Source organism: Diceros bicornis, chromosome 19 (genome assembly GCF_020826845.1).
Source record: "Diceros bicornis minor isolate mBicDic1 chromosome 19, mDicBic1.mat.cur, whole genome shotgun sequence".
Taxonomy (NCBI): Eukaryota; Metazoa; Chordata; class Mammalia; order Perissodactyla; family Rhinocerotidae; genus Diceros; species Diceros bicornis.
The window spans coordinates 13,099,426-13,126,701 of record NC_080758.1 but is presented as its reverse complement, the minus strand read 5'-3'; the positions used below and the strand labels follow the sequence as shown (position 1 = coordinate 13,126,701).

The 27,276-nt window shown below is 53.3% G+C and overlaps 1 protein-coding gene across 3 annotated transcripts in view; it reads right to left on the bottom strand.

Annotated features, from left to right (window-relative positions):
- The window catches only part of PREX1 (phosphatidylinositol-3,4,5-trisphosphate dependent Rac exchange factor 1), a 193,435-nt gene that overhangs the window by 94,088 nt on the left and 72,071 nt on the right, over positions 1-27,276 (bottom strand). For all 3 annotated transcript variants that reach the window (XM_058562512.1, XM_058562513.1, XM_058562511.1), the window contains exons 2-5: positions 20,990-21,061; positions 17,420-17,542; positions 5,894-5,998; positions 401-502 (exon numbers count right to left, since the gene is read on the bottom strand). In XM_058562512.1, coding sequence (XP_058418495.1) covers positions 401-502; positions 5,894-5,998; positions 17,420-17,542; positions 20,990-21,061 — 402 coding nt within the window. The remainder of the gene's footprint in view (positions 1-400; positions 503-5,893; positions 5,999-17,419; positions 17,543-20,989; positions 21,062-27,276) is intronic.

The window sequence follows — 27,276 nt, the reverse complement described above, 5'->3', positions numbered from 1 at the left end:
AAACAGCACAAGCAAAGGCTTCGTGTAATCAGGTCAAGTTAAAGCGCGTGACTCGGGCCCAGGCCATTCAGAGTATCACCTTCCCCTGGCCACAGATGGCCTTTTGTCAGAGCTACTAGCACAGAGGGTCACTCTCCCACCGTCCTTGAACTGGAGAGGGGGTAAGGCCAGAGAACCACAGCCAGCTGCTGCCACGGTGAAAACAAAGCTGAGCGGTGGAAAAAGCAGAACCGAGCAAAGGAGCAAGAGGCCAGGTCCTGGTGTGGATGCAGCCCAGCCCAAAGCCGGCACTGCCCCCAGACTTCTCAGCTGTGAAATAATGCTTTGCTTTTTGCATAAGCAGGCAGAGCGGGCTTCCTGTCACTCCGAATCTGGGGAAAGGAGTCGGGGGAGCTCTCACCTTGAGGAGGAGGGGGTACTTGCAGATCCTCTGAATCGGAGACAGCAGGTAGCCCTCCAGAGGGATGTCCGTGGTCTTCCGGCCTCCCAGAAGCATGCAGCTCTGCAAAGGACAGGAGACCTTCATGAGAACTCGCCCAGGACGGCACAGGAATCTGGCCACCCTCCAATAACCACACGAGGCACTCTCAACACGCGGCTACAGACAATCACTTTGGAAGCAATTTGGCAACACCTAGCAGAGAAGGAAACGTGAATATCCTACAACCCAGCACAAAGCCTAGGTCAGGGGCTGGCAAACTGTGGCCTGTGGGTCAAATCCTGCCTACGCCCTATTTTTTTTAATTAAATTTTCAATTTTAATTTTTTAATTAAAGTTTTATTGGAAGACAGCAGTCTGTGGCTGCTTCAAGCTACAATGACAGAGCTGAGCAGTTGTAACAGAGACCGTATAGTCGCAAAACCTAAAATATTTACTGTGTGGCCTTTTACAGGAAAGTTTGCCAACCCCTGGTCTACAGAAACTTTCACATATATGCACCGGGACACAGGAACATGGCCACTCAAAACTGCCCTGTTTGGAAGAGCAAAAATTGGGAAGCAACCTAAATATCCACCAACTGGAGAATGGAAAAGTAAGTTTGTAGCAGATTTACACAATGATACACTACACAGTGGTGAAAATGGGAGAACTAAAGCCACGCACAGCAACACGGATGAACCTCAAAAACATATTCTTGAGCAAAAAAGAAAACCAAAAGGATATGCATGGTATGAAACCATTTACATAAAGCTTTTAAAGACACGCAAAACAAAACTAGGCATTGTTGGGCCAGCCCCGTGGCATAGCGGTTTAAGTGCGCGCGCTCTGCTGCTGGCGGCCTGGGTTTGGATCCCGGGCACGCACCAACGCACCGCTTAGGCCATGCTGTGGCGGCGTCCCATATAAAAGTGGAGGAAGATGGGCACAGATGTTGGCCCAGGGCCAGTCTTCCTCAGCAAAAAGCTAACATGGATGTTAGCTCAGGGCTGATCTTCCTCACAAAAAAAAAAAAAAAAAAAACACTAGGCATTGTTTCTGGAGAACATATCTGTAGTAAAATATAAAGTCATGCATGGGAAAGAAATGTACTAATCACACATCTGTGGTCTCCCACCATGCCCCTCACAGTCCTGGGTCCCTAGGGCTCACTGTGTGAGCAATGTATGCATGAATGAATTAATGAATTAATGAATGAACTGCCAGCACATCCAGCAATGAAAGGGTCTCAGCCTTCCTCCTCAACACCATGCCAGCAGACTGGAAATGAAACAGAACTCTTGGGACAAGGGATTCCCATTCTATCATTCATTCATTCATCCATTCCACAAATACACCTTGTGTGCTTACTATGTGCTGGGCACAGTTCATGCACTGGGGAACCGCCCAACAAAGCAGAACAATTCGCTGCTCCGATTCAAGTGAAAGTAAGACCACAGAACATTTACCACGTGCTTACCACACGCTAGGCACTGAGCCTCGTGCTTCACTCGATGTAAAGTCCGTCCTCACCGCCCTAGAGTAAGCACGGACCATTATCTCCCTACTCCAGACTGCAAACCGGCACAGAGAGCTGACAGGACTGGCCCATGTCTCAGAGCTACGTCCACTGCCTCTCGGGGATCTGAACGGGCCATCCCCTTGAGAAGCACAATCCCAGGACCCCGGGTCCTTGCTCTGGAGGGAGCTGCATGGTTCCCACCCCCATGTCTCCCCTGGCAGAGTGGGCATCAGGGCTGTGGCAGCTGGAAGATGCCAGGCCCCACACTGCTCACACTCAGGCCTTTGTCCTCAGAGCCAGCGCTCCTGGTGACATCAGCTCCGGGCAGAGAGAGGGGAGCCTGGGGGTGGGGGAGTGCTTTCCAGAAGCCCCCAGGGTTGGCAGGAGAAGGGCCTGTCTCTTGGTCCAGGATCAAGGGGTTTTCACAAGACTGTCATAGCCACCAACCACTCTTCTCCCCAAACACACACCCTCGATTGTTGTTCCACTTTATTTCCATTCAAAAAAAAAGCAAACACACATCGAGCTACCATCCACTGTTCCCTTATTACACTCCGTTTGAGAATTCTTCTCTAAACTCTAATTCACAGAATTGATTCAGGTGAGGTGTCAACCTCACGTCTTCCCAACCTCCTCACGGTACCTTGCCCCTGGGCTGTCCTGGGCCCTCCTTTCTGTCCACACTGTCCTGGCTGGTCTCATCCACACTTTATCCATCTTTATGCTGAAAACGCTCAGATTTTCTCTCTAGCCTGGCCCCTCCCTTCCCTAAACTCCAGACTCAAATCTCTGACTCCAGGCCCAAATCCCCACCTGGAATACTAACATCTCCAAAACGGAGTTTTTTATTTAGCTCTCATGCCCGCTCCTTCCCCAGCCTTCACGTCTCAGCAAGCTCCGTTCTTGCAGTTGTTTGGGCCCAAACCCCGGAGTCACCTTTGACTCCTCTTGTTCATTCATAGCCCAGAGCCAACCACCTGGCAAACCGTGCCAGCTGGACCCTCGAGCTCTACCCCACCACCTCTCGCACCACCGTCTCCCGCCTGGACCGTGCGGCAGTCCTGCACTGGGTTGAACAGTGTCCTCCAAAACACCATGCCCACCCAGAATCTCAGAATGCGACTCTCTCCGGAAATAGGGTCTTTACAGATGTAATTCGTTAAGTAAAGATGAGGTCACCTGGATTAGGGTGGGCCCTAAATGCGCTGGCTCGTGTCCTCATAAGAAGAGGAGAGGACGAGGGAGGAAGGCCATGAAGAGGGGCAGAGATTGCAGGGATGCTTCCACAAGCCAAGGAACACCTGAGGCCAGAAGCTGGGCGAGGAAAGGCAGGATCCTTCCCTAGAGCCTTTGAAGGGAGCAGAAGCCTGCTGACACCTTGATTTCAGGCTCCTGGCCTCCAGAACTGTGAGAGCATCAACTTTGTTGTTTTAAGCCACCCAGTTTGTGGTCATTGTTATGGCAGCCCGAGGAAACATATACAAGCCCCCACTCTGGTCTCCTAGCTTCCACCCTCGCACAGCCAAGGGCAGCCTTTCAAAATGCAAATTAGTTCAAGTCACTCCTCTGCTCAAAACCCTCCCATGGCTTCCCATCCCACTCAGACTAAAACTGAATATTCTATTGAAAGTACCGCCACATGCTCCAACATGGACGAACCTCACAGACATTATGTTGAGCAAAAGAAGCCAGACACAAAAGCATCCCATAGGATTCCATTCGTGCAAAACTCTAGAATAGGCAAAACTAGCCTCTGGTGAGAGAAACTGGCTTAGAGGTTACCTCTGGATGCACAGAGGGGCGTGCCTGGGAAAGGGCACAGGGAACCCTCTGGAGTGATGAAATGTTCTAAACCTTGATCTCGGTGGTGGTCCCCCGGGTGTACACCCACGTAAACATTCGTCATGCTGTGAGCGCATTCACCGAGTGTGTGCTGTACTGCAATACAAAGGCTTTTGAAAAATCGCAGAGCCTTTCCATTGTCTAAACGCTCCCTCATTATCTGGCCTCTTTCAATCTTTCTGATCTCGTCTCCTTCCACTTTCCCTCTGACGCTCTCCCACCCCAGCCTGGCCTCTTGCTATTTCTCAAACACGCTTGTACCTCAGGGCCTTTGCACCTGCAATTCCTCTACCTGGAATGCTTCCCCCCAGATACCCCTTGCCGCTCTCTCCTACTTTATCCAGGTCTCCGCTTAAATGTCACCTAAGACACGGTTTTCCCAAAGACCAATCTCAAATAGCAGTCACCACCCTAACTCCCTCAAAACGTCCTGTTGTCCTTAACGTACTTTATTTCCTGCAGAGACCTTATGTAAGTCTCCCCAACTAGAACGGCCGCTCCATGAGAGCAAGGACTTTTCCTGCCTTGGTCACTATTGTGTCCCCTGTGGTTAGAATGATCCCTACCACATTAGGCAGGTGCTCAACAAGAAGCTGTTGAACAAATAAATTATCCCCATTTTACAGACAAGAAAACTGAGGCACGGAATGATGAAGTCACCAAGCCATGTCTCAGCTAGTGCCCAGCACATCATGAATGGAAAGCCAGGTTCTGTCTGTTCCCAACGCCTTAACATCCCATAATAGACTCGAGACAGCTCTTTTGCAGGTGGCCAAAAGCAAGGAGGGAGACAGATGGTGCGTGCGCTGGCGCCCCACCCGTCCTGCCCTTGCTCAATCCAGCCGGCCCAGCTGCTACCAGGAAAACGGCAGTTTGGCCCACCAGGAAGACAGCAGGAGACAGAGGAAGGAAGAAATGAAAAATAGGGGCCCTTCCCTTCTCACAGGCCTGCAAACATCTTGCTAGCGTCTTCCTGCTTCCCAAGACCCAGCTGAGCCCAAGGGGATGCCCCCGGAGGGTGGGCCCCGCCCAGGGAGCCCAGAGCCTGGGCGGCATCGCAGAGTGGTGCTGCCTGCAAGTCAACAGGTCGATCACAGAAACGTGGCCCTGTGTGTGGTCTTACGCTACACGACTCTATCTGTGCTTTCTGCCCAGACTCTTTCAGGAATATGAATGCAAAACTGGAAAGGTGAGGATGCAGACACCAACAAAAAGCATCAGTCCCGATCACTCAAGACACTTGAGGCAAAAGTGGAAATCAGCTGGCCAATCTGCCCGTCCTCAGATGCTCACTGGAACTAGGCCAAGCAACAGGAACTCACTAGCAAAGGAAACAGACATTTGAATCAAAATTCTGGAAATTTTTGAATTGTGAATCAAAATTCTGAGCCAGTGAGCATCAGACCCAGGATTTCTGCTGTAACTACTGGGAAAGAGGAGCTCTCTATCCTGGAGTTGCTTGGCTAGGAGAGCTCTAAGTGTGGAGCTGCTGGAGGTCATGTCGCCACCCTTGCGTAGAGCCCACCAAGGCAGAGAACAGCAGAGCCAAGGGACAAATTCCTGATGACATCTCTTCAGCACCCAGATGCTGCTGTGCCTGAAGGCCTCTCACGTCTCAAACTTCCCAGAAAAGTGAATTGGTAAATTCTTTTTTTTTTTGCTTAACCCAATTTTAACTGGATTTTCTTTCACTTATAATTAAATAAGCCTAATAATGCAATTATGACTACTATTGCTACCACTCCTATCAGGATCATTACTTTAGACCAAGAATTGGCAAATTTGGTCCTAGGGCCAAATCCAGCCCTCTGCCTATTTTTGTAAATAAAGTTTTATTGCAACACAGCACGCTCATTCCTTCACATATTATTTGTGGCTACTTTCATGCTACAACAGTGGAGTTGAGTTGTTGTGACAGAGACTGTATGATGCAAAAAACCAAAAAGATTCACTCTCTGGCCCTTTACAGAAAAGATGTGGCAATCCCTGCTTTCCCCGAGCTGACGGAGGGTTTGGGCCGCCCGGGTCAGCGTGAGGGTCACCTCACGTGTCCAGGGATGCGCAGGGCTGAAGCAGAGAGGAAGGGGGGCAGGGGCGATGGGGACACTCACCAGCAGGAAGGCGCGCACAGTGGGGATCTTGTTCAGCTCTACGAGCAGCCGCAGGGCCTTCTCGTGGTTGCTGCAGTATTCCTCGTACACGCAGAACTTGTCCTTCTGCAAGACAAGGACAGAGCCCGTGGGAGACAGGTCACGGCAGGAGGCTGGGCCAGCGCGCCTGGGCGGAAAGGCCTCCCCCAGCCCCTGGCAGACCACACAGCGGGAGGGACTTCAGGCCAAGCGGCTCCCACTCGCCACAGGCCTCTCAGCCTCCTCTCCTGCCCCAATGCTGCACCCCGCAGCCTGAGCAACCTTTCAGGAAGCTGCACGGCCCAGGGTAAGTGCACAGACTCAAGCCAAGAGGCCTCAGCTTGAGCCCTGGCTCTGCATTTCCAGCCATGAACTTGGGCAAGCTACTTGACCTCTCTGTGCCTCACTTTCCTCATCTATAAGGTGGAGTTTATAAGAGTCCCTAACTCATGGGGCTATTATGAGGATTAAATGAGTTAAAACAGGAGGGTTCAGCATACAGTAAGTGCTCAATAAATGTCCAACTTTACTACTAAAACACAAGTCAGACTGTGTCACATCCCTGTCCAACATCCTCCAATGTATTCTATTACACGAGGAATGGAATCCAATACCATACTGGGAACTTCAAGGGCCAGATAATGTGACCCTGCCTTTCTCTGACCTCATCTCACCGGCCTTCTAGATGCCCCTTGAATTTGCCAAGTCCATTCCTACCCCAGGGCCTTTGCACTGGCTGTTCCCGCTACCTGGAACACTCCTCCCCCAGGCCTGGCTACTCCCCACCATTCAGGTCTCAACTCAAATGCCACCTCCTCAAATGACACCTGGGCTACCCGTGCTAAAGTAGCCACCCAGGTGTTCTCCGTCACCCACCCACCTGTCTTCATCGTCTTCGTGGTGTTCCCACAAACTGCAATCATCTGGATTATTTATTTATCATCTTTTCCCACTTGGCAGTCAGCTCCCTGAAGGCAGTGACCACGTCCATCTTGTTCACCAAGGTTTCCCCAGATCCTGGCACAGGACCTGGCACACAGTAGGCCCTCAAAGACTCCTTGCTAAGCGAATGAACTCTGCACTGGGTGCACTGCCCTGTATATATGAACCAAAGAGTCTAGATAAGGCTCAGGAATCTGGAGGAACAAGTCGATTTCCCGACGCTGCCACACAGCAGTGGCAGTCCTGAGGCAGGGGCACAGCTCTGTTGACCTCCAGATGCCCCTGAGCCCAAAGCTGGTCCCTTTCCAGCCTAGAGGTCACCTGTGGGCCACCAGGTCTGTCACCATCAGTCAGAGTTTCCGGGAATGGGAGAGACAGGCGCTTTCTGAGCAGGAAGCTCCCCACTGAGCATTCTCGGTTCCAATGGCTCACAGAACACCACCTCCCAACCTCCAAGCCCCAAACCAGGATGTCCTGGTAAGGCCACTGGGAAGGAAGCGCTGAAGGGCCTTGACCTCGGGCTGGGGCTTGGGCAGGAGACCCCAAGGAGCTGAGGAAGGAAGAGGCGGGTCTGCAAAGCAGGCGGCTCATCTTGTTTCTAAACAAGCCCCAGTCATCCTGCCGATGGGTGGCTGCAGCAAAGAGGAAACCAGAGAGGAGGTGAATGGGTTTCAGAATCACTAAGCAGCCCCCCACCCACCCCGGCTCACCCTGGGGGCTCCGCGGGCACCGTCTGAGCAGACGCCCTGAGCAGCAAAGTGCCCACAGCCAGAGCCGACGGCCAGCACGGAGAGTGTGCTGAGCACTCAGGACACAGCACACGCTGCTCTCCAGGAACGAGGGGACACTCACTCACTCCTCAATAACCTGACACAGCAATTACCGTATTCGACTCACTCACACATGGGAAAACCAGAGTCTCACACCCAGCGAAGGGGCAGAACCAGGATTCAATCTCTCTTAACCCCACCACCCATGTCCAGCTCAAGGTCATGGCATGGGAGGGCGACGGAGTGGGAGGCAAACACACAGGGTGCCAATCTCAAACCACAAATCCACCAACCAAGCTCTGAGGAGGACCACAGATAATGATGAAAAGTGCAGAGAGTGACTCCAGAACCAACGGCCTGGGCTGGAAACCCAGCTCCACACTCCCTAAGTAGTGGGTGACCTGCGGCAAGCTGCTTCACTTCCTGATGCCTCAGTTTTCTCATCTGTAAAATGGACGTAAGAGCTGACCCCCACCCCCACCCCACCCCACTACTTGTGCTGCTGGAGGATTAGACAATTTATGTAAAATGAGCAGCACAGTGCACGGCACACAATGAACACTAGATAATGTTTCAAAATACTCTAAAAATATTAGCAACAAACATGAATCAAGAGGGAAAAAAATACCAAAACAAACAATTTCACAATTATCCAAAGTGTACACACAGGTACACACACTGTGGGACAAATAACCCTGAGACACACTCCAAGGAACCACCAAAAGGTCTGAAGCCTCACAAAACACAAGCTACATGCTCCAAACAACACCACCACCATCAGAGGCACAGAGAAACACGCCTTCAGTTGCCACCTACAATCTCCTCACCCCGTGTCGGGCGGCCCTGAGACGCCAGCGCACATGTACGCACTAGGGCAGGGAAGGAGGAGAGGGGAGCCCAGCACCCCCAAAGCAGACCTTCTATCTCCACGTGTCTCCAATGAGCCTAGGAGACCATCAAGGCCAATGGAGACGGGTGAGGAGAAGTCTGGACTGCAGGGTTCACCACGCACAGATAAAAAGACATGAGGGAGGGGGCCAGCTCCATGGTGTAGCGGTTAAGCGTGCACGCTCTGCCGCTGGCGGCCCAGGGTTCAGATCCCAGGCGTACACCGATGCACCGCTTATCAGGCCGTTCGGTGGTGGAGACCCATATAAAGTGGAGGAAGATGGGCACAGATGTTAGCCCAGGGCCAATCTTCCTCAGCAAAAAAAAAAAAAAAAAGAGGAGCATTGGCATGGATGTTAGCTCAGGGCTGATCTTCCTCACCAAAAAAAAAAGACATGAGGGAGGCTGCCAGACACATCCGGAACCAGGGTCATGGCTGCAGACCATGGTGAGGCGGGCTGCCGGGAAGGGGGGAGAACCTTCCCTGTGGTGGGTGACAGGAACTGGCCTGTGCCTGGGGCCTGTTCCTGCAGGGAAGGCCTGCAGGGCTGTAGAGGGAAGGCTGGCTCTGAATGCAGGCACATGAGCGACAGCAGGTCCCCACCGTACATGGGGCTCTAGCAAAGAAGCCCCCTGCGCCGGGACCTGGGCTGTCCTGGGCCTACAGACCCTGCCATCAGCGCTGCTCTGAGATAAAACACCAGAAGCCGCCACAACGACTCTCGCCAACCACTATCAGATCATCCTCGTAGCTGCAACCACAGCTTCCGCAGCCGGACCACCCGGGTTCACAGCCCGGCTTCCCCAGTCACCAGCTGGGACCTTGGGCACGGCATGGAAAGTTTCCGAGCCTCTGCGTTCTTGTTCATAAATTACAGACAGTAACAACCTCTCCAACCTGAGGTTGTGAGAATTATCAACTGGAGTCATAGCAAGTGCTTAAAAGAGTGCATAGTAGGTGCTCATTAAATAACAGCTAGTACTATTACTGCTCTTAGTGATGTTGCTGCTATCATTGCCATCAGGACTTCAGCAAATTCATATCCCACTGGTGAATCAGTCTACGACAAGGTGGGGCAATGGATTGGGAGGTTTTAATGGCAAAAAAAGGGAAAGACAGAGCCAGGAGGGAGGGCGCTGAGAGGACTCATAGGTCTGGGGAAGGCACCAAGCAGATTTTGAGAAATACGGTGGGCCTCGCCCCCCAACCCGTATGTCTTACTTGTCATTCATGCACCGTCCATCTCCCTACCACTCCCCCCAGAGTACGGGCTCCAGGGAGGCAAAGTCTGCATCTGCTGAGGTCAGTGCTGTGGTGTCAATGGGGACAGAGGTCCCTGGCAGAGAACAGGCATCGTGACTATCTGATGAACGAAAGCAAGAAAGCAAGGGAGCCTGAGAGGTGCCCAACGCCCCTCAAACCAGCCCCACGCTCCCATCCAGGCGACCCTGGTCCACTACGACCGCAGCATCAGCTCTTCACTGGGACATTTGTTGATCTACTCACCCAGCATCCGTTCCCCCTTGTTCTGGTCAAGACCCCCAGTTGTTCCCCTGGGGAACCACCTCCTACACTCTGAGCTTACTGACCCCACTCCACTCACCAGACCAAACCAATCAAAGGGCTCCCTGTGCTGGCAACAGTGGCCATGTGACCCAAGCTGTGCCAATGACAGCCCTCAAGGACTCGTGCTGGAATTACTGTGAAGAGAAGCTCTTTGAACTGTTGTTGCTGAGCTGGCAGTGTCAGCCTGAAAACTGCTGAGAGCCACATTTGTCACCATGTGAGGCATATCCCACCTCACCCCTCAAGAATGAAGCCAACACAAAGGAGAGCAGAGCCTAGAGACAGAAAAGCACCAAGTCCTGAAAACATCATATGGGGTCCTGGATCCAGCTACGCCTGAAGCCAATCACTCCTGAACATTCCACTTATGGCTCATTAGTATGGGCCATAAGCTCTTTTTTGTCTGTTTGATTAAGCCTGTTTAAGTTGGTGTTTTTGTTACTTGCAGTGAAGACACAGTCCTAATACATGCACACTCTGAAAAGGGGCAGAAAATGGAAAAATGGACCCAAGTCTAGTGAGGTGACAGGGTCTCCCTGTCCATCTCTGTCTGTACCGTGACAAAGTTGCGCCAGAAAGCACAGACAAAGCTGTTTATTCTCACACGCCAACCCCAATCAATAGGTCGTGCTCAGTGCTGGCTGGAACACGGGCGAGAATTCTGGAGCCCCAGGGAGCACAGAGGCAGAGTGCTGTGATTGATTAGCGATGTCTGCCACAGACGCAGGAGAGGAGAGCAAGTGACGAGACAGATCACCACAGGTGTGTCATTCCTCACCCGGAGCCCCTTCTCTGACACACTCTGCAATGTCATCCTCTCCCTTAGCCTGTGAAAAGGGCAGGGGACCAAGGCCTGAGGCTTGGAGAGGTTAAATTTAGCAAATGGCAATACCCCCTCTCCAAAACCACACCCAGGTCCATCACTGCCATGTGCTTTCACTAAGCCGCACCCCAGCTGCGTCTCAGGCCCCAGACCCTGCGAGCGTGGCAATGTTGCTTCTGACAGCTAAGAGTTTAAGTGTTCCATTTCCTCCTGGGGCCCCCCACGGGGCTTTGATTGTTTTGCCAGAAAGAAATGAACAAACAGTTGTGCACACAGATGTGGTGGGTGGGGAACATGGGGCTGTGGGTTTAGGCTGTGAAGGAGGAGAAGTGGACAGCCGCCAGCTGGGAACAGCTCGGGGAGAGGGTCAAGCCCCCAGGGAGGGCTCAAGGACGGTCAGAGGTGACGGCTGCTGTCCACAGTTCCCGGGGGCTGACGCTGGCTCCACAGAGACCATCTGCTCCAAACCACTCACTTCACACCCAAAAAGACCGAGACTCAGCGAGGGGAAGGAGCTGGCCTGGAGACATCTCCTCCGGTGGGAAGGGACCATGAGGTTCAGGTCTCACTTCTGCGAGGGTTTTAACATCCCCTATGCACACAGCTGCCGGGTGAGGGGTTAAGACCTAACTCAGGCCACACAATACTTCCCTGCTAAAAACCTCCAGGGTCTGGCCCCCCGACATCCCCAGACTCCCTCCACCACTCACGCGGCCCCACCACCCCGGCCTCCCTGCTTCCCGCAGCGCACAAGCCGCTCCCGTCCCCGGGCCTCTGCCCCGGCTCTCCTCTCCGTCCAGAACACCCTTCCCGAGGTCGTGCCATTCCACCCCCTCACAGGCCCTCCCCGCCCAGGGTGGCCGGATAAAACACAAGACCCTCAGCTGCGTTCTCATTTCAGAGAAACGACAAAGAATGTTTTAGTGTGAGCACGAGACATGCTCACGCTAAAATACCATTTGTCGTTCACCTGAAATCCAAACTCCGCTGCCCTAGGTGTTCTTCTTCGCTGAATCTAGCAACCCCGGCCCTGACTTCCCAACTTCAGATGCTGAGTAGAGTCCCTCCTTGTCACATCTGCGCTGTACATTCTTCACTGTCTGCGTCGCCATCTGGGACGGCCGCTGCTGTTCACTTACTTGCCCTGTGTCTCCGGCCTGTGAGCCCCGTGGCAGCAGGGAGCAAGCCTGTCTTACGTAGGGCGGCATCCTCAGGGCCAAGTACAGTGCCTGGCACACAGTCGGTGCTTAATGTGTGTTTCAGGAGACTTATCATGTAAGATGGTGAAAAACACAAGCCCCGGATCCAGATTACGCCGGCTCGAATCCCGGCTCCAACACTCACTGGCTGTGTAAGCCTGTGCTGTAACTTACACTCTCTGGGCCTCAGTTTCCCCATTTGTAAAGTGGGTATAACAGTACACACTATTAAAGAAGGTTGTGAAGTTATAATGAACTAATAGACGCAAAGCACTTAGAACAGTGCGCAGCACAGAGAACGTTCGCTCAGTGCTGCTGTGTGATCACCTCGGTAGCTCGTGGTTGGGTTTCGGGGTGAACGTGTGAAGGATTCTCCCGCCGTCCACTGACTGGAGCAGCACCTGGGCTGGTCTGTAAGCCAGGGCCCCCGCTGGGTCTGGGCCCCTTCCTCTCGTGGAGAGCCTGTCCACAGAGCTCTGTTCCCAGTCAGCACCTCACCACCCCAAGCGGCCCCAGCCCTGGCAGGAGTGATGGAGCCCGGGAGGAGGCTGGCCTCTGGGGTGCAGTGGACACTGTGGTGAGCCACACAGAGCCCTGTCAGGACAGTGGCGCCCCCATGGCTCAGGGTCTCCCTCCCCAGGAACCGCCCTCGGCCTGAGAGAGCCGTCTGCCCGAGGCCGTCCACTCCCTCCCCGGGACAGCCCACGTCCAGGGACTGGGCAACACAGCGTAGAGACCCCACCTCTCGCTGCAATTCGGGAAGACCCGAAGAGCCACCCCAGCTCCCAGGTTCCTCCCAGGCAGGATCAGCTGAGGCCGAGTGGAGACCGTGCAACCTCTCCTCCAGCTGCTTCCAACAGGAGGCCACCTGCAAAGGTGCTCCAGCTTCCGGAAGCCCAACCTACAGCAGGGGCTGCCTCTAAAGAGAATCCAGGGCAATCCTCCCTGAGCGTGGGGGAAGGAAGGTGAGGATTTTAAATTTTAAATTAAAAGATGATTTTAAATTAAAAACACTGAATCACACACTGAGCGAGTCGGCTCCTTTTTCACCTGTTCCAATCCCCTCACGGAGGGTCTCAGGAGGCGTGATGTGACACTGATACCGTCTGACACCGCTAACCTCCCCCGTGATCTCACCGAGGGCAGAGGCCCAGGCAGACTCAGGTGGGCAGGAGCTGCTAGACAGAACGCAGCACCACAGTTTGGTTTCTATTGCACCGAGCTTACGTACTATCGCACTTCTATTTATAACAAGTGACACTCATTTTCCATTTCCAATGGTGGTGCAAATTTCCCTTTTTAAATAAGTTTCTTTAAGGTTTTTTTTAAGCAAATCAATTATTTAAAGATTAAAACAGTAATACAAGGGGTACTCGGATACAGCAAAAATTACAAACTTAGTGTGCAAATCCACAAAGTCTAAAAGCACCGGCTTAGCCACGAGGAGGGTTCCAACCCCAGCTCTCCCGCCTATATAGTCACAACCTTGAGCTTAACCTTCCCCTCGGTTTGCTGGCCTGCTGGGTAAGCTTAGGGCTGGACTCTAGTCTTAATGCAGGGACAGAGCAGAGAACGGGACAAAGTCCCTGACCTCGCGTTGCTGATATTCGGGGCGGGACAGACAATAAACAAAAAAGAAGCAAAATATCCACTATGCCAGATGGTGATAAGGGCCTGAGAATAATAAAGCGGGGGGAGCATGGAAGGGGGTATTTCCATTAAGATTTCAAGGCAGGGAGGGAGAAAGCAAGGGACATCTGAGGGACACCGTCCTGCAGAGGAACAGTGCACTCCAAGGCCTGCAGGGAGAACGGGCTCCGTGTGTTCCAGAGCAGCGAGGAGGCCAGAGTGGCCAGTGGCGGGGGTGAGGCCCCGGGAATCGGCAGGGCCTGGCAGGGTGTCGGGACTTGACTCCAGAGAGGCTGGAGGAGGAGTGAAGACACCAGGTGTGCACTTCCAGCCGGAGCCTCTGGCGGCCGAGGGGAGAACAGGATCTCCGAAACCCCTTCATTTTTGTCAAAGCCTCGGACATCTGTCCTTGTGTCGCAGCGAGGCCGTGCGGCTGGAAGGACAGGGGCCCCACTGGGTCACGTGAACAAATATGCACATAGTACTGCTGAGCGGACATTTACTGAGCACTTACTAACGTGCCGGGTGCTGCTCCTCGTGTTAACTCCCTCCACCCGCCGTCCCCTTTTACAGATGAGAAAACTGAGGCACAGACAGACGAGGTCACTCTCCCAGCATCACAGAGCCAGGAAGCAGCAAAGCCAGGAGGAAAGTCAGGGACCTGGCTCTAAAACACGTGCTCTCACGGGACCCGCAGGATGTACGCTGGGTTCTGAGGATGCTGGGAGGCCCGGGCCCAGAATGACTTCCCTCAAAGGCATGAACTTCCACCATCAGGGCATCCGGATCCTGAGGGTAAGCACTGTCCTCATCAACACCCAGTTTGATGAGGCCACAGAGGAGGGTCGCGTAAAAGGAGGAGGCATGGAAAGAGTCTGCCTCCTGGGCTCTAAACTCCCACCTTCCCTCCTCCAGCCGTCCCCGGCATCTCCGAGCGCGTTAGGAATCCTGTAGGGAGTGGGGACAGCCCAGGTGGGGATCAGGAACCAGAGACCCTCACTGACCAATGAGTTAAACCTGCTGACCACACCTCTGTGGCTCAGGCAGAGGTCAGGGGACCCAGTGGCCTGGGGTCATTGGCAGGTGGACAACGCACCTTGAGGACCCCTTCCCCTGCTTTGGCTAAAGTATGGACTATCCGACTCTACGCTCGGATGTCATCACTTGACGGCAAGCCCCAATAACGCCACCTCCTCCCAAAACCCTTCCCTGGCGCCCCAGGTGGAATAACGTCCACGACTGACACTCAGGCAGCATCAGCTCGGTGCCCGGCCGCCTCTAAGTGCTTCACTCACGTTCACTCATTTTATCCTCCTGACAGCACCACACCACAGGTACTATCGTTACCCGCATTTTACAGACTTGGAGACTGAGGCCCAGAGAGGTGGAGTGACTTGCCCAAGGTCACTCAGCTGGTCAATGGTGGGACAGGGATTTGAACCCAAGTAGCCTGGCTCCAGAGAAACAAGGACTTACTCCTTCCTCTGTACCCAAAGAGAAGACTGTCCCTCCCATTCTTTTTATTTGCCTATTCAAGAAACGTTTCCTGGCCTTAGCTATTGTGGCTTAGTAAGTATTTCATTGTGTATACATACCACATCTTCTTTATTATTCACAACGTCCAAGACCTGGAAACAACCTAAGTGCTAATCAATGGATGAATGGATAAAGAAGATGTGGTACGTACACACAACGGAATACTACTCAGCCATAAAAAAAAAAAAGACAAAATCTTGCCATTTGTGACAACATGGATGGACCTTGAGAGCATTATGCTCAGCGAAATAAGTCAGACAGAGAAAGACAATTACTGTATGACTTCTCGCATATGTGCAGGATAAACAAACAAACAGATACACAGATACAGAGAACAGCTTGGTGGTTACCAGAGGGGAAGGGAGTAGGGGGAGGGTGAAAGGGGAAGAGGGGCACATGTGTACAGACTTTTGGTGGTGAACACGATACAGTCTATACAGAAGTCAAAATATAATGATGTACACCTGAAATTTATATAATGTTATAAACCAATGTGACCTCAATAAAAACATCTCAGAGCTTAAAAAAAAGAAACATATCCTGAACCACTATGCCACTCACCCCTTCTCCCCACCCCCACCGCTGCTCCAGGCACCACCACCTCAGACGGCAGGGACTTCCTGGTCTCCCTGTCCTCCTCCCCCACACAGTCCACTCTCCCTCACAGCAGCCACAGGCCCTTTAAACCCCAAGCAGATCACATCTCTCTGCTCAGTGCCCATCTCGCCTATGCTCACCTCACCTGGACCCCATCTTGCTCTCGTGTTTATCTTATTTCAAACACTGAGGAATGGTGACTACATGAACAGAAGGATAACATCCAGCATTTATTGAGCACTTACTGTGTGCCAGGACCCGTTCTGAGCGGTCTCCTTGTATGATCTCATGCAATCCTCAACAACATCATGGGTCTAGTTTTTTACCCATTTTACAGGTGAGGACACTGAGGCACAGACAAGGTAAGACCACTTGCCAAGAGCATCACAGCCTGTGAGCTCGGCAGCCAGGCCAGAGCACTGCCCTCCGAACACCGTATGAGATGGTCACCTCCATGGGCTGTGACTCCCTGAGGGCAGAGCTGACCTAGGTTCTGTCATCCTACACTCTGACCATCAAGATGTGATGATGACAATGACCAAAATAAGCACTAACATGGACCGAGTGCTTACTGTACCCCACGGTTTCTCAGTCTCGCCACTGCTGACATTTGAGGTCGCATCAGTCTCGGTGGTGGGGTCTGTTATGTGCGTTATAGGATTTGGTGGTATCACTGGCCTCCATGCACTAGAAGCCAGCAGCAACCTCCCCGCCATAGTTGTGACAACCAAAATCATCTCTAGACATGGCCAAATGTGTCCTGGGGACAAGACCACCACCTGGTTGAGAACCACTGCTCCATGCTACACACTTCATTGCTTCACATCTTTGGGTCTTTCCATCAACCCAAGGAGGTAGGCATGACTACCCCCACTTCTCAATCAGAAGAGGAAACTGAAGGTCAGAGAAGGAAGGAGCTTGCCTGGAGCCTCACGCCTGTGAGGCTGTTGCGGGTTTTCTCCCTGTGAGGAGGGCCCCAGCAGGCACAGAACGAGAGGGTACGGGAAAGCAGTTGCCTTGTGTGGGCTAAGCTTCCCCCCTCCTTCCTCCAGCCGTCCCCTCACAATTCCAACAGACTTGGCAAGAGAGAGGCCATTACGACAAGCGTCAGCCTCCCTGACTGGAAGCATGAGTGGCCACCCAAGGGCTGTGGGTGGCCGAGCTAGGACCAAATGCAGGTCTGTCTGAGCCAAGCCCACCCTCTCGGCCACTGGCTGCCCTGTCGGTCACTCTGGGGCAGAGGGGCCCCACCAGGCCAGGAGGCCACGGGAGCCCCAGAGCACGGTCACTCAGCAGAGAGCTCTGAGGAAAGGGGGACCATGTTCTAGGAGATGTTGAGGGGAGAGAGCGCCAACTAAACACAGCCCCAGGCCGCCGGGCCAGACCCTCTTCCCATTGTTCTGGGGGCCAAATCCAGGCCCACCTGCCACCTGCCTCTCCATCTCCCAGGCAGGCCCACGCAGGAAGCTGGCCAAGGGTGGTGGAGCGCGGATCTGGGGGAGAAGCCCATTTCCCAAAAGCTGCAGGTTCCAACCGGGGCTGGGGCATTGTACTCACAAATTTTAAGAAAACATTCCCGAGTTCGTGCTGAGACTGAGGCTCTGGATGTAAACAATACTCCAAGGCGGCCAAGAAATCCTCATGGACCTCCAGGATGTGTTCGATGTTCGAGAAGAGGATCTGTGAGGGAAAGTGAGGCCCAAGGACAGCGTGAATTGGGGCATAAAGAGTGAGCAAAATCAACCATGAAAAACACATAACCCCCGGTGCAGGTGAGGGTGTAGTGAAACGGGTACTCACACACGGGAGCCAGATTACCGCTAATGACAACAACGATAGTGACAAAAACACTGCCAACATTCACTGAGCAGGACTAATGCCTAATCTTGTGCTAAGAACTTTATATGCATTTATGCCATCTAATCCTCATAGAACACCAGGAGGTAGAAATACCATTATCCCCCATTTGTAGATGAAGAACAGAGGCTCAAAGAAAACAATTAACATTCTCAAGGTCACGCGGTCCAGTAACCAGCAGAACCGAGCTTCACACTCAGCACACTGAGAATTATCTATTAAGACCTTCACCACAGTCTGCATCATGTCCTGACACAGCTGGTCTGTCCAACCGTAAGATTGTGAAATGATGAGGGTACTTCCACGCTGCCATTAAAATGATGTGGTGGAAGGAAACACAATAGGGGAAGACATTCAAAATATGCTGTTTAAAATCTCACAAACAATATATAACGGTGCCCGTTTCCCCCTATGAATCTATAAAGTTTGAAATGCACATACAATCAGACCCAGCAAATCTACATTCCAGAACTTAACCTTTCCATGAGTCGTTTCCAACCAGGGGCATTTATGCATCCCAGGGGACAACTGCCAATGTCTGGGGACATTTTTGGTTGTCATAAATTTGGGGGGAAGGAGGCAACAGGTATCTCATAGGTATGGGCCAGGGATGCTGCTAAACATCCTACAATAACAGGACAGCCCCCCAAAGAACGACCCACCCCCAAGTGTTCATTGTGCCGAGGGAGAGAACTGCGTGCAGAGGCAAGAACAGATCCTACAGCCCTATTTGCAGTAGCAAAAGACTGGAAAAAAGCCAAATGTCCATTAACGAGGACTCGATAAACTGGACCGGTTACAGTTAAATAAATTCCACATACTGAAACACCGTGCAGCCTGTAACAAGGATCTGCAGATCTGTACACGTGGATATGGAAGCCTGGAATGATTCTGTAAATATATCATGAAGTGGGGGGGGGATCACAGCGCCAAACGGGACGCCAGTATGGGCCATTTGTGTACAATAACACAAAAAAGCCTCTCCTCTCTGTGCCGGCAGGAGCAGAGACCACCTGGAGAAGGACGCAAGCTGAAGACTGTCAGGGCCTCTGCGAAGGAGAACTAGGGGAGACTTGCACATACTTTAGGTCCTTTTGAACTGCATCAATTCCTTTTTCTGTTTTTAACAGGTGCACTTCTTAATTCAATTTTGGAAAAGACACTCACGTGGTTCAAAAATCAAGACACACTACAATAAACGCAGCCAGGAGTCCCTCTCCCAGCCGCCCCCACTCCCCGCAGCTCCCCGGGGGCCAGGGCTCCTGCCGGCTTACAACTCCTTCTAGGGTTTCCCACACATTCATTCACTCAGCAGCTGTGTGCTGAGCACCACTGTGTGCCAGGCGCTGTGCGAGGCCCTGACACAGGGACCAGACAAGTGCCCGTCCCCATGAAGGTACATTCTAGCAGAAGGGCACAGACAACAAAGTATAGTTTTCTAGGTGGTAAGAAGCATTAAAGACAAAAACAAAGCAAGAAGGGAGTCCAGGGGCGGGGCAGGAGGAGGAGTTTGCCAATTTAAATATGGAGGCCAGGGACGGCCACTCTGAGAAGGTGACGTCTGAGTCAAGACCTAAAGCAATGAAGACCAGCCCCTTGGACCCTGCGAACGCACCAGACAGTCCACAGAGGGAGGCGGCCTGAGGGTGTGCGGGGGCGCCGAGGGGCTGCAGACCACTCCCCAGTTGCCGTGGTCTGAGCCGGCCAGGCACACGCGTCCTCCTCAGCCTCGCCCGGGGGACGAGCATCGCGGGAAGGGGCTGGAAGAACCCCCCGCAGGGTTTGGTTATTTCTCTCTCTCATTCTGTCCAGCTCACCCAGCTGAAGCTGCTTATGTTGCAGACATATGAGAGATCCTATGGTGATACTTACTTCAAGGAATGGCTACAAAATTTCAAAATAAGTATCTGTCTCCTGAGGGTACACCCAAAAGAAACCGAGAGACTGTGTCCACCAAAAGACATATACAAGAACAGTCATAATAGCCAAAAACTGGAAATAACTCAAATATCCATCCACAGGAGAATGGATGAGTAAATTCCGGTACATTCATACTATGGAATACTACACAGTAATGAAAAGAATGAATCTCAGCTACATACAACAACATGGGCAAATCTCACAGACGTACAGGGAGCAAGAGACACCAGACAGGAAAGAGCTCACTTTTACATCAAGTTCAAAAACAGGCAAAACTAATCAACACTGCTGGAAGTCCATGGTTATCTTTGGGGAGAGAGTGTTTACGGGGAGGGGGCACAGAGGAGCCCGCACCTTCTACTGTATGTGAGTTATACCTCCTAAAAAAGGGAATTTTTAAAAACTAATAAATTGCAATTTAAAATTATAGTAACTTTTAAATTGTAATAAATAAATGGATTGTAATAAAGATATAATAAACAGTAGCTGATCGGTAAATATTTGCTCAATGAATGAGTAAATGAATGAATGCATAAAAACCTTCAATCCCAGAGCTACCAGGGACCAGCCATGCAGTGACCCTGAGCAGGTCTCTCCAATTTCTAAGCCTCAGCTTTCTCATCCAAAAAACTGGGCTCAGAGAATTGTCAACGTGCAAGGATACTGTCCAGATTAACCGGAACATGTAGGGGAGACGTCCTGTTTGACCAAGTCCTTCGTGTGCTATACACGCTGGGCACCTCTGACCCCCCCCGCCCCCTCTCCCTCTCTCCCCTAGGATCAGGACCCTGGAGGCCCCAGGGCTGACGGTGGCTTCCCAGAGAGTGAGGTCACACTGGAAAGCCAGGCCGGGGGAGTGCTGGGGCCTCCGCCATGCACACAGAAGGCCTATTGACGTCCTCCCGAAACTCCCAGAGCCACAGCCAAGACTAAGCCCGGACCCAATTACTCATCCGCCCTGCCTCGCCGCTCAATGCCCAGTGCAGGGCAGGGGCCAGGGCTGCCAGGAGGGCGGCTGGAGGTGCCAGCTCCCAGGGGCGCCTGGGAAGGGATTTTCCACTGGCTCCCTGCCAGGGGGCCTGGCACGAGGAGGCTGGAAGACAGGACAGTCTTGGTGAGCAAGGAGACAAAGTCTGAAGCCGGGGGATGGGGGCCTGAGGCCAAGTCCACCAAGCAGAGTCTGCTCACAGGACCGAGAGGCCTCTGGGGCTGCAGAGAGCAAGCTGTGGGCCAGCTGCTGGCGGAGTGAATGTGCGCCTCCGCCCCGCACCCCCTGAGCATCACCCCGGGAGGAACGCAGCCCACAGAGGCAGGGACAGTCTGGAAAGGGGCCGGCTCAAGCGTCCGCACCTTGACGTTCTCCTCCGTGAGGCCCTTCTCCACCGAGTCCGTCACGTTCTGCCGGATGCGATGCAGGAACGCCTGGAGGAGAAAAGCAGGAGAGGTGAGCGTCCACGCCTCCCATCGTCCAGAGACGGCCCAATAAAAGGGCCACAAGTCCAAACGCCGGCTAGGACCTGAGAGGTACCACGGTCCAGGGACACCGGCAGGGAATCAGGAAAAACCCACCCGCCACTCAGTCAACAGATGTTACTGAGCATCTGCTACCCCAGGCCCTGTGCAGAGAGCGACACCACGCCGGCCCCCCCTAAGGAGACACATACACACCGGCTGCGTCACCCCGGGTCCTCTCAGACTACATTCATTTTCCCTTTTTTAAAAAAAATTTAACTTCTAAATAACACATTCACATGGTTCAAAAGTCAAAAATACAAAAAGTGAAAAATACAGACAGTCGTTCTCCTGTACCCCGGGCCCCATCCGTCTAGTCCCTCCGCACCCCCCACGGGAACCACAGCTACTAGTGTCTTGTGTATCCTTCCAGAGGATCTTTACGCAAAAATCACCACACACACATTGGTCAAAGAATACAAACTTCCAGGTATCAGATGAATAAGTTCAGGGATCTAATGTACAGGCTGGTGATTACAGTTAATAACACTGTATTATGTATTTGACAGGTGCACTATGGTGGTAATCATTTTGCAATATATCAGTGTATTACATCAACATGTTGCACACCTTAAACTCACACAATGTTATATGTCAATTATATCCCAATAAAGCTGGAAAAAATAAACACATACATATATATGTATGTATATACATAAACACACGTACAGAGTCATGCGTCCCTTAATGATGCGGATACATTCTGAGAAAGGCGCTGGTAGGCAATTTCGTCGCTGTGCGAACATCATAGAGTGACTTACACAAACCTAGATGGTCTAGCCCACTACATACCTGGGCTATATGGTCCTAATCTTATGGGACCACCGTCGTATATGTGGTCCGCTGTTGACCGAAACATCATCTGGCCCATGACTATACACACATATACACAGTCTTCTTTTCTCCCCTTTTTACACACCAAAAACAGCAGCGTACACAGGATGAGCTACACCTGTTTTTCCAATTAAAACAGCTTAGAGATCTCTCCACATCATCACACGGGGCGCATCCTCACTCTTTCCTGACGGCTGCCCAGGATCCCACTGTGTGGATGGACCAGCTGTTCTGCCACTTCTTCCAGGGGCTTGAACAGAGAAATCATTTCTCTCCTCTGTGATGTGACAGACGACAAAGGAAGGGGTTGGCGGGGATCGTGGGGGAGCGGCAGGGACTGTGTGGAACGGGCAGCACACGCCCATCGAAGCCCCCGCTTCAGCAGCTCGTCCCCTCCAAGTGCGGCCAGGTGGGACACAGGCGGCGGGCCAGTATTACCAGATGTTCTGGGTTTGTTTGTTCATTTTTCTGAGAAAAGCCAGAAATTAGGATTTTTTTAAGCAAAGTCTCCCCGTTTTTAAATGTTGGCAAAAGAGCTGTCTGTTTTTGTGAGGAACTAGATTTGAGGGGTTGAATATGAAATCGGGGGACCAGAGTGGAGGGGTGTAGCCGTGCTGACGAGAGACGATGGCACCCTGGCCCAGGGGTGGGTGGGACAGAGCAGGTGGAGGCATAGCTCCCAAGAAGAGCCCGTGGACGGGCCGAGGGAACAGAATGGACGTGGGCAGGAGGGGGAGATGGCAGACAGCCCCCGAGGGGGACCGACGCAGGGCGCACACAGCTAACTCCGCCTGGTCTGCCCGACTCTGGGATTTGGCCCCAGGTGGACCCGGCAACAGCCACACAGAGACTCCTGTGAAAATGACTTCGTGGTCCTGTCACGGCCACAGGGCCACAATGAGCCATGGTGGCCTGTCTGTCGCCCTCCCCACCACAGCTGATTATAGCACAGGCTCCAGGAGGGGGGCCTGGGGAAGCACACGGTGTCCCCGTCACAGAGCCCGGCTGCAGGTTAATTAAGAGCACATCTCACACGACTACGCTTGTCTGGGGAGATCTCCACGTGGCGGGGAGATGGAGGGGACAGCCCGGACCAGAGGGAAGCAGGGGCAGGAGGGCAGAGGGGAGGCTAGCCCACCCACAGACGGCTGTCAGATCCTCTCCCATCACCCAGAGGGACATCCATGCCTGTCACGGGGTGCCGGCCACCCGCAGACTCAGGTCTCCCGGGAGGTGGCACACTGGCGCTCCACATGGCAGGTCACGGAGAGGAAAGCCAAGGACACACAGCACGGCGGCCATGCCTCTGTCCACAGTGACCGCAGGGTGATCTCGACCAGGCCCCTCGGCCGAGATTATATCCCCAGCCTGGCCTTCTCCCCTGAAACCAGGCTCTTATCTGGATTTCTGCCAACTCAACATCTCCCCCTGGACGTCCAAGGGGCGTCTCAAATGTACTTCACCCAAAACCTATTCCTGATCTTCCCTCCAAACCCACACCACCGAGCTCTTTCCAGCCTGACTGACGGCGCGCCTCTGCTTCTCAGGGGCTCCAGCCAACCACCCCCCCCCCACTTCTCTGGCACTTCATTTCCATCCATCAGCAAACGCTATAGCTTCACCTTCAACATGTATTAAAAATCCAGCCACTTCCCACCTCCATGGCCACCCGGCCCGGTCCAAGCACCATCGCCTCCTGCCCGGACTGACACAGTCACCTCCCTGCTCCCCCTACCCCCAAAAAAGTCCTTTCTCCACACACAGCCAGAGGGATCCTTTTAAATTTGTAAATCAGACTCTCCACGGCTTCCCACTACACTCAAAAAAAAAAAATCCAAATCCTTCCACAGTCCATAAGGCCCCCATGATCTTGTCCTAGGTAATTTCTCTGACCTCCCCTTCTAGCACTCCATCACCCCACACCTCAATAATCCTCAGCCACACCTTCATTCTCTCTATTCCTTCCATCTGCCAGGCACATTCCTACCTCAGGACCTTTGCACATGCTCTTCCTGCTAGCAGTATATTCTCCCCCAGCTCTGCCCTGGGCCAGCTCCTTCTCATACATCACACCTCAGCTCAAATGTCACCTCCTCCAAGAGGCCCTCCTTGTCTCCATGCACTTCCCACCTTTCTATCTTGCATTAAGAGCCCATTTGACAGAGGGAAAGACTGAGGTTAAGCAATCTGCACCAGCTCCTAAGGGAGCACGGCTGGGATGAAACCTTTACCCCAATCCAACAACAGAGGCCAGGTTTGGAAAGCGATGGTTTGGATCTAAACCACAGATCCTCCTCCTTCCTGCTGTGTGACCTCGGGAAAGTTAGGTTACCCTCTCTGAGTCTCAGTTTGCTATTCCCAAATATGAGGGTCATGGTGATACTGTCCTACCCTTCAGAATGTGATAGGATAAAGTGAACGGACGCTCCATGAGGGCAGAGGCCTTGCCGCCTTCCCAGCTATATCCCCAGGGCCTAGAGTAGGGCCTGACAGAGCAAGCACTCAAAGATCAGGGGAAGCATGGAATGTGCTGGCACAGTGCCTGACACATGGCAGGAGCCTCAACTCGGGCCACTCAGAAGCCTGCTGATCTTTCCTTTTAAAGCACAAGCAGGACGGGGGACAGGGGACAGGAGCTCCCAGAGGCTGTTTTAACAGGGCCTGTGATGCTGCCAGAAGTCCAGCCGCCAGCCTCCCAGACTGGAGGGAGACGGCGGCCTCCCGGCCCAGCCCGGGGGAGCAGGAGGCTGGAGCGCAGCTCGGCTGGCCTAGATCGCGGCTTCCTGCCCCCGTTTCTTCACACGAGCACGGCCACCACTATTGTGCTGGGACAATGAGAGGCTCGGGCCACCCACGGAGGAGCCGCAAACAGGCCGGCGCAACGGGCACAACGGGCAGCTCGTGACCTGGAAAGAACGGGCAGGCAGGGGCTCCGGGCCGCCCAAGACACGACCGGCTTTTCCAGGCGGCGCCGGTGACATGCAGGCGGGGCAGTCAAAGGGACCCTGTGGGGCGACTCCTTGTCCAAGCCTGGACAGCTCTGGGACACTCGGCCAAAAGCAGCTCTCATTCTGGAAACCTCCCCTAGAGAGGAGACCATCCCGGGGTTTCCAGGGCTGCCTGAACTCTCCCGCAGCCTCGGAATCTCCGTCCACGAGCGTCCACGCCTCAGCCCGGCCTGGACCACCTCCCCGCAAGTGCCCAAGCCTCCCAAGAGCAGGAGTCCTCTTTACATGACGCTGACGATGAAAACAAGGAACCAGACGAGGCCAGAAAAACTTTAATGGACACCCACAACGGCATCGCTGCCCAGCTTTGGCAAACCTCAGCATTACGCCGAATCTACTCTGAACCATTTCAAAAAGAATTTCACCCAGTCTGCGGGAGGCGCGGACTGGGCAGGGGCACGAGGGAGCCCTCGGGGCGCTGGGAGTGCTGTACTTCTTGATCCGAGCGGTGGTTACACGGGTGGCAGCGTACGCAAAGCCCCCGCGGTGCACCAAGATCAGCCCACGTACCCACGTCCCGGTGCACATCCAACCTCAACGTGGAAACAGAGGAAACGCATTGTCAGAGAGAGACAGGCGAGCCCCTGAGCAGCCACCGCCCCGGACATGTTCCTCAGTCCCACCAACGCCTCTGCCCGCTGAGCAGGCACTTGTCAATCGAGAAGCAATAAAGAGTACTGTTTCGCGTGTTTACAACATTTCTGTAAATGACGTGCTTTCAGCAACTTACTTTCTCACTCAATGTCACATCTTCCACATTTACCCACATCAATGCCTACACCCGGCAGCATCTGCCTTCCGGACCCCACCCACATCCCTTGGTTCTTAGCCCTGGGGTGCATGCCAGCACCACTTCCAGCCGCCGGCACCCACATCTCTTGGCCTGAGGGCCCTCTGCCACGTGCAGAGCAGGCCGCAAAGAGAGGGGACGGAACTGAGGCACGCGATCGCTGCCGTTTCCCGAGTGCCCCAGGGGTCCCGGCTGGTAACCTGCAGGGTGACACACCTTCCTGGGCCGCCTTCCCTTCCCGGCCTCACTCTGCTCTCGGTGCTTCCTGGGGTGAACCCCCAAAGGAACTACTTGCCCTTGAACCAGTCTCAGGATCTGCTTCTGGGGGGCCCAGACTAAGGCCGCAAGTTGTTCATTTCACCACTGAGTAGTCAAAGTTACAGCATGATGTAACCACGATCACGCCACAGACACTGAACTCATTTCCAATGTCCTCAATATAAAGGATGCCACAACGAGGAGGTCCCCTGGGCCAGGTGTTCGAGACCCCCTAGGGGTACACCTCACTGTGGAATGGTTGGCCGTAGATCAGAGGCAGGTTCGACCTAACGCCAAATGGCTCTCCAACATGACCGCACCAATCTATACCCCAACCAGCCGTGGATGCGAGTTCCCACTACTCCATGACCCAGAACATGACCACACGCTCTCATTCGTTCATGCAACATTCGCTGAGGGGCCCGGCCCCGTGGCGTAGCAGTTAAGTGCGTGGGCTCCGCTGCTGGCGGCCCGGGTTCGGATCCCGGGCGCGCACCGACGCACTGCTTGTCCAGCCACGCTAAGGCAGCATCCCACATACAGCAACTAGAAGGATGTGCAACTATGACATACAACTACCTACTGGGGCTTTGGGGAGAAAAAGGGGGAAAAAAAGGAGGAGGATTGGTGATAGATGTTAGCTCAGGGCCAGTCTTCCTCAGCAAAAAGAGGAGGATTGGCATGGATGTTAGCTCAGCGCTGATCTTCCTCACAAAAAAAAATAAAATAAAATATTTGCTGAGACCTGCCAAGTCCATCATGAGTTCATTTCAATCCCCACCATCAGCTTTCAGGGCAGGGATACTGGTCCCATTCTATAGATGAGAAAAACTGAGGCCCAGAGGATGAGTACCTACAGAAGTCATCTAGCCAGAAACCAACACAGCCGAACCTGAGCCAAGACTGCCCGGCTCCTGCTGGCTGCCGGGAGGAAGGGACCAGAGAGGCTGCTCACTGGGCTCCTGACCCAAATGTCTCCAGGGTCCCCAGAGCTCTGGGCTGATTGATTAGTGATGTCTGCCATGACTAGGGGGAAGGAAAGGGGTAGGAGGGTTGCGCGTCTGCCATCTCCAGCTACTTGACCGAGGAACCCGGAGACTGAGGGACGCTGGTCTGAGCTCAAACAAAAAGTTGGTGATAAAACATAGATCAGAACCAGGTCTCCCGAGGCCAGGCCAGCCTTGCCCTGCCCCACTTGCCTTAGAGCGGTGGTCCTCAACCCGGGGGTGACTCTG